The sequence below is a fragment of the Adiantum capillus-veneris genome, chromosome 5, assembly GCF_014529385.1.
Source record: "Adiantum capillus-veneris isolate H3 chromosome 5, ASM1452938v2, whole genome shotgun sequence".
NCBI classification, from domain to species: domain Eukaryota; kingdom Viridiplantae; phylum Streptophyta; class Polypodiopsida; order Polypodiales; family Pteridaceae; genus Adiantum; species Adiantum capillus-veneris.
Window position 1 is genome coordinate 69,706,728 of NC_140935.1, and position 7,715 is coordinate 69,714,442.

A 7,715-nucleotide genomic window follows, 5' to 3' on the forward strand; every position below is an offset into this window, starting at 1 on the left:
GAACCCTGTGTGCAAAGGATATGCCAAGGCAGTTTGTAACCTTCTGGATTTAATGCAATTCAAGCTCATCTGAGCACTTTTACTACGATTAGAATCTTCAGGCCATATAAGCTAATGCACCCACAATGGCTAATTGTTTTGCTCATGTACAGGGTGCGCACATGCGATCAGAGGAATGAAGGAGACCCTCGTTCCCGCTTTTGTGGAAGGTGCCGCTAGAAGTGCTTGGCGCACATAACAAAAGAGAAAACGAGAGCAAACAGTCTCACACACATTGTGCTTCTGCTGACGAACTACGTTGAGGATCCTACTTGTGCGGCCAAGCCATGGCGTCAAGAATATTCTAGCCACATTGGCGTTTTTGAACGCTCCGGGTGAATTCACAGTGCATGTGCGCACCCTTTCAAAGGAGTTGGATAGCAAAGAAGTAGCTTTTTGTTTGGGGCCCTTGACCTAGTTTCTGCATTATCCATTTGACTGGAGAAAGAGACTTGTTTACGTTTTTGGTGCGAGTTCAAAATCTTTATCTTTCTGTCTTCTTGCTGGGCGTGACGCTCGCGCGCGCGCACACTATCATCAGACAGACATCGTGCATCCCTCCGTCTACGAAGCTCCTCTCTCTCTCTCTCTCTCTCTCTCTCTCTCTCACACACACACACACACACACACACACACACACAGCAGAGCGTCCACGTACGCTTTCTTATCTCATACAGACATACTCCAGTAAAACTTCCAAGTTCCAACAGTACATGCGTGCCCAGAGCTCTCTCTCTCTCTCTCTCTCTCTCTCTCTCTCTCTCTCTCTCTCTCTTCCACACACACACAGAGGTACGCGCACACAAAACCCCCCAGAGCTTGACAGGAGACGCCAGCAAGCATACTCGCAGACGCCTTTTAAGCTTTGAAAGCAGATCTTGCCGTTATCCCCACAATCTTTGGATGGGCAATGTGAGTACGAGGGAAGGAGAGGAGATCGCTGGATCTGATGCAGGTAGCATGAGAGCACTCTCCAGCAGCATGATGCTTGAATCGCCGGTTCCTGCACATGCCCCGCCTTCTGATTTTTCTATGTCCTCCACTCCACCAGGCACATCCCCTTCCCTAATCACACCGCAGGTATGCAAACGCTCGCCTCCTCTTTCTCTTTTTCTCTACGTACACACATAACGTGCAGCTGAAGTTATTTTCTGTATCTGTGTGAGAGGGAGGGTTTGATGCTTTCTATGTCAAGCATAGGTGGAAGACGCGTTCTTACCCCAAAGAAGGCCATGTACTGATAACACGAGCTAATTCGTGTCTGCATGGACTGACCAAAGAGTAGTGTTTACGTCTATGAGAATGTGCTTTATGTGTCTATGCAGAAGAGAGAGAGAGAGAGAGAGAGAGAGAGAGAGAGAGAGAGAGAGAGAGAGAGAGAGAGAGAGAGAGAGAGAGAGAGAGAGAGAGAGAGAGAGTCACGTTGTCCCTTCGTTTTATTTTGGGTACTGTATTTAGGATGTGCTAGTGATCCATGTTTAATTATGGCAGATGCCTCAGGTTCCACTGTGCCATGCAGATGAGGCAGGATTGTTATGGAAACATCAAGTGGCTGGTACCAGTAGTAAAGGCGGAGATGCTCTTGAAGGTCCCACTATTGCAGCCTTGATCTCGTGGAACCATGGCGGCAACGATGTTGCTGTTGAAGGCTCCTGGGACAATTGGTGCACAAGGTGCTCCCAGCTTTCTCTTGTTCCTCTACATGGAAACACAGTCTATGAATTGGATTAAACCGTGGTAGATTTAACATATACTCGATAGGAAAATTTTATTGATTGATGAATCTTCATCTTGCATTGAAGTAAGTTACATGCTCAAGAAAATTCGCCCAATAGGTTGGCATCAACATATTATAAATGTACCTTGTTAAGGGCTTGTGATGTTCAAGGCCTGTACCAATGTTTTGGGGCAATTCATGCCTCAACACAGATGTAGGTGAAATCTTTGCATTTTAGAAAGCTTTGTTGGTCATTGTCTATGAGCACTTTTTGTTGTTCTTCTATACTTCATACCATAAACTTATGCTGTGAGAAATCAAGGGCTTATAATTTTTGTGTAAGCTTATCATGTGTTCAAAAATGTGTTTCTGGTCATTGTTGTGGTTTAGAATAATTTTCTTCATACATAATGTAGAAAACCTCCAGGAACGATGGGATACATAAAGTAAGGAATGACTCTCGAAGGATAGATTTCACATATGAATTCTGCCAACAGTAGTGCCGTTGTGTTTAGTACTATTGAGGATCGAGCAGTTGATTACATTTTGTGGATGACCATGATGAGTCGATACTTATTGTTTTCTTTACAGGTGAATCAGGTCTTTTCCTGGATTCATGCTAGGAAGGGGCGTCCTTTGTAGCTGTATGTGTAGTTGATTTTGTTGTACTATTTCTGCATGTGCAGATTATCGCTGAAGCCGTGAATGCCATTTCATGTGCTTATATCTGTCAGTAGGTGAAATGTGTGCACATAAGGAATTAATTTTGAGGGGGGAGTGCAGTGCTGCACGGACCAGGGCTCATGTAAGTCTCCTATGGTGTTGACGCATGTCACATACAGCTTTTAAAGGCGCAAGATATCCTGTATATTTCTATTATGTACGGGTAATTCACAATACCTTTCTGCTCATACCCAAGTGTGCTGGGAGGAGCCAGTGTTATAGATTGGTTGTCTAATCATGTGTCATGTAGGAGGTGGGAGTGTACGATGACCAAATTAAGAACATTTACTCCAGAAGGGTTACATTCACAGTGAATTACATGAGGCACTTTGTTGGTTCGTATAATGTGCCTGACTGCATAAATCATATTTGTTAGGTATGCTGAACTTTGTGTTGATGTATGCTAATGTGTGCGTGTGTGTTGTGTTTGGGAGCATATGTTATTACCTAGTTCTACACTCACTATTGGGCACTGATGACATTAGTGGGAAAGTCACGGTATTTAGTCAATAATATGCATGATGGAGCTGATGGTTATATTGTCTTGTGCAAAAGTATTACGGGTCTATACCTTGCACTTTCCTTTAAGGATGAATCTGGGCTCATCCTAAATTTATCTAGGCATACCATTTGCAACTAAGTGATGTTTGATTGCAAACAAAATGCCTCTTTTTGGGAAAATGTGAAATACAGTGGATATTCCATTCATTGAAGCTTATGAATTTGTGTGTGTAGGTTGACTTTGCAGAGATCTGGCAAAGACTTTGCTATTCTCAAGTTTCTTGCAGCAGGCGTGTATCATTACAAATTCCTCGTCAATGGTGAGTGGACGTATTCGCCGGATCTTCCATTTGTCTTGGATGAAAGTGGGAATGGCGTCAACATACTTTATGTACAGGTTGGTTCTATTTATGAACCTGTGATACTCTCTCTGTCACTTGAGATTCTTTACCTTTTTTAAGCTATAATGGCTATTCTTAATCCTCACGTCAACCTACAAGTATGCTTTGTATCCACTTGTTCAAAGTTTGCTCTAGTCTGAAATGTCCATGCAGTAAGTTGAGTTGGACCTTTGTCTGAAATTATGAAAAGATAACTCTTTCCCAACTGGTTTCTTAACGGGTCTATGTCGAGATTGAATGTGTGTTCCACTTGCCAAAACAGAAACAGCTCTTTTCAGAAAATCAAGTAGGCTCAAAACCTCCGGAAATTGCACGTTTTACCCATTGCCTTCTATGCAAGGCCACCTTGGCCTGTTGGAAAAAGCATACTGATTGTAAGGTCCAACTGCTTACCTCATGCGAGCATGCATTGGGAAAAACTCTACACACAACAATCTCAGCTCAGTTCAGAAAACAGAAACAGCTCAGTCCAGAAAACCAAGTTGTGTCCCATTGCCTTCTATGCAAGGCCACCTTGTACTGTTGGAAAAAGCATACAGATTGTAAGGTCCACTGGTTACCTCATGCGAGCATGCATTTGGATCTACACACAACAATCTGGACTGGTTTTGTTTTGAAAAATGGGTAGCTTGTTATTACTGTGTTTCTTCTACTTGTAGTCTTTGAATGATAGAAAGCTACAACAGGTTGGATCTCATTAGAGATAATTTTCTATTTAAAAGCTGCATTCTACTTTACCTACCCGAGGATGATGTTACAAACATAGTAGTTTCAAATGACTGGATTGTTGGCTTATTGAGAAATTCAGTATAGAGGGCCTTGTATGTCGGTGTGTTGATTTTGAACAGAACTCTAGGCAATCGAAGCAGTAAATGGCAGGATTGGTGCATATTGGCCTTGTAGCATTGCAATGTTATTCATGTTGATCTTGCGGTCCATCAGAGAGATGCAAGGTGAGAAATCTAATTACGGCGAAATCTGACTACAGATGTCGTGCAGGATAATGTTGCCGAGAATCTGGATGGTATTGCAGAGTTTGCAGTCCCAGGCTCCCCAGAGTCAAGCTACGATAGTCCTTTTCCTGGACCAGAAGATTACAGCAAGGATCCCCCGCTATTGCCCTCTCAGTTATATGTTAACACACAACTTGAGTCTGCACAACACCGGTTCAGCTCCGGTCCCAGCCTTCAGCCTAGTTCAATGTGTAGCGCAGCGAGACCGCAACACGTAGTCTTGAACCATCTTTTTGTAGAGACGAAGAAAGCTACGTCCAGTCCTCCAGTGCTAGCTCTCGGCTTCACGCAGAGATTTCGAGCCAAGTATGTGACTGTCATTTTGCACAAGCCTCTGCGGCGGTAGAGCTCTTCCTGCCAGGTCAGCAGCTGAATGGAAAATAATGAAGGGGTGGATACAGGTAGGCGAAGGTCATGCACATGGGCAGGCCCCTCGGTCATGAGATCATGCAGAATTCACATGAGGGCACTGTGGCAAGCTGTGATAATCATAGCACAAAGCTGTTTTGGTGAAACAAATTTGTGGGGCTTAGAATCCAAAGGGTGGCAAGTTGTATCATTTTTCATTAATGATTGCAACTTCATACATTTTGCTTATGAAATAAAAAGAAGAGGAGGTCAATACTTGTACAGATCTTTGTAAGATAGCCAAAATTGTCAGGGGTTATGGTTGGTTGTGTCTAGGAAGGGGGCAATGTTCTTTGATTGTGTTGAGCATTGTGACACCTAAGTGCATTTTTCTTGGTAATGGCTGATGTCTTGTTCTTCACCATATAGCTCTAAAAAACAGTTACGAGGGGTGGTGGATTATGTCCTGGATTGGGGCAATGTGGTCTGTTGTGTCGAACGCCTGCGAAAAGGCTTGTGTTTCCTTTGCTACGACAGTTGACGTTTCTCTATGAGGCATTGAATAACCCATTGAAAATCCCTGCGGGAAGATTGTCTGGTTAATGCCAGGTATAGATGTTAAGGAACTTAAAACAATTTGAATTTAGGTCTGGTTATCTGTCAGGCATCGGTAAAACAGGTCTAGTAACTCAAATTTCATGTGCAACGATTCTTACAACTATGGAACCCATTCTTCTTGAGCATGCAGAGCTCAATCAATACACTTATTCCTTGTGGAATTGGTTCTTGGCTCATTGCAATGGGTGCACATACTATACATATCAAGGCAGAAAAAGAGATGCATTCTACAATGTAACTTCTCCAGAGGACTTGAGCATGCAGCACTCACTTGATTCTTTGTGGATCTCGTTTGCGACGGGTAGGCATGCTATACATCTCAAGGCAGGAAAAGAGAGATGGATTCTACATGCAACTTTTCCATGGCTATTGGAGGTCTTGGTAATTATGTACATTTTTATAGGCTTGTTGCATTATCATCTCATTTAATGACACATGTAATAATTTCTACTTTGTGCCTCATGCCTTTTAGAGCTAGGTCACGCTTAAGACTTGTGGTGCTCGCACGCGGAACTCACCTCATATTTGGAAACTTAAGGAGACAACTCCTTGAAGGATAGTAGTACTGTTAATATTGGCTTATTTCCAAGGATTATGAGGTTTGGGAAATAATTAACCAATGAGAATTCTGCCTAGTTTGGTTTATTTTTAGAATGTCTACTTTATAGTGTTTCCTCTAGTGGGACTATTTCTACCTCAAATCTTCTGCGAGACTCGGCTCTTAGTCATGTGTTTGGTGAGTAGAGTAAACTATTTTTTGTACCAACTTATCCCAAAAGGTGGTGCAAAACAAGGCTAAATGGAGAAGGACATTTGACATAATCTTCCTTTTCAGTTTGTAAATAACCTCCTTTCTCCCTTCTTTGACATCTTCTTTGTTTTTAAATCTATAAAATGCTCCCTTCATTTAAAAGCTTTATTTCTTATGCCTTTGTAAAATTTTTATTAAAAGAAATGTACGAAGCCAAAGTGGCATTGCCGTCGCATTCCTCTCCGATACAAAGTGGATGTCATCAATTCCTTGCATTTTGTCATGGTTCACATAATTAGGCCATCTGCAAAAATTATTGAACGGACTAGGCCTTTCTTGTTTTGTAGAAGATCAGCACTCCATTTCTTTCAGAGTGCATGAATTAGCATAATAGATAATATTTCCACCAAACTTGGTGGTCTTTTACAAAAAGCTATCGTGATCAAACTTTACTTCAAACCTTTGATTCAGTAAATAAGCTATAAATAATGATGCATGAACTACTTTGGCAAGTTGCAACCCTTCATTTTCTCACCTTGTATTTCAAAGAGCACTCCTGTCCCTATCTTTGATAGAACGTACTTTCATCACCCATGTTTGCATAGTCTATGGTCCTTGTACTTGCACCATATAAAATGGCTCCATAAACAAAACACCCATAAATTATATGGTGTGCTAATGTTTTCCATCATCTACACCTTCCATAAAGTTTTGGTTGGGTTATTTTATTGATAATTACCTCATCTTATCGCATAGTTTTGGGCTTTAGCTTGCGTCTATTACATTGGTTTTTAACACTATCAATATGGCCCTTTTTTCTAATTATCAAAATTAGCATATAAAAAAAAGTGTTGATCAAAAGTTTTAAACTTTTTCCAAACATAACCACTTCTCATGCATTGCAACGTATTTTATTATCAACACTACAAAGAGATATAGGAGAGCACTCACACACATACATGCATACCCACCCACACACATACACACACACCCTATATACACATACTCTACCTTTGTACTTGATAGAGCAATCGTAGATTGCTTCTTGCCGTGCCATGTGACAGTAGCCCTTCTAAGAGAAAATATAAATATGTTGGTAGGCTTGAAAGCAGATTATTGATCCCTAAACAAGATCACCATCAAGAATCATTTTCCAATTCCTTGGATTGGTGATATTCTCGATGAATTGTAAGGTGCAAGCATCTTTAGTCACATAGACTTAAAGAGCGGGTATCATCAGATATGAATTGTCCTTGAGGATGTCCATAAGACTACATCTTGCACTACCTTTGGACTTTACAAGTTCTTGGTAATGTCTTTTGGCTCGATTAATGCTTCTGCCAGATTCAATTGAATGATGGATCGGATTTTTAGTCCCCACTGAGCTTTTATAGGAGTATTCTTTGATGGCATACTTGTCTTTTTGAAGATAGAGGAGGAACACTGGAAGCACTTAGATATAATGCTTTAGGAATTGCAAAAGCATGAGTTGCATGTAAATGCAAAGAAAAGTGAGTTCTTTCTCATAATAATACACTATCTCGGCCATATAGTCTCTCACAACCAAGAGTATGGATCCAACAAAAATCCAAGTGGTACACGTC

The 7,715-nt window shown here is 41.4% G+C and overlaps 1 protein-coding gene across 4 annotated transcripts; it reads left to right on the forward strand.

Annotated features, from left to right (window-relative positions):
- The first annotated feature begins 558 nt into the window (after nucleotides 1–558).
- Nucleotides 559–5,026, forward strand: LOC147457500 (SNF1-related protein kinase regulatory subunit beta-1-like). 4 transcript variants are annotated; one of them, XM_086512362.1, is made up of 4 exons: nucleotides 559–1,119; nucleotides 1,531–1,712; nucleotides 3,215–3,300; nucleotides 4,370–5,026. In XM_086512362.1, exons 1-4 carry the CDS (start codon nucleotides 943–945, stop codon nucleotides 4,738–4,740), a joined length of 816 nt encoding a protein of 271 aa, XP_086368488.1. In that variant the 5' UTR covers nucleotides 559–942; the 3' UTR covers nucleotides 4,741–5,026. The 4 variants fall into 4 exon arrangements, with proteins under 4 accessions (XP_086368488.1, XP_086368489.1, XP_086368487.1 ...); XM_086512363.1 differs by having other exon boundaries at nucleotides 560–1,119; nucleotides 3,215–3,377; XM_086512361.1 differs by having other exon boundaries at nucleotides 560–1,119; nucleotides 1,540–1,712; nucleotides 3,215–3,377; nucleotides 4,381–5,026.
- The last annotated feature ends 2,689 nt before the right edge of the window (nucleotides 5,027–7,715 follow it).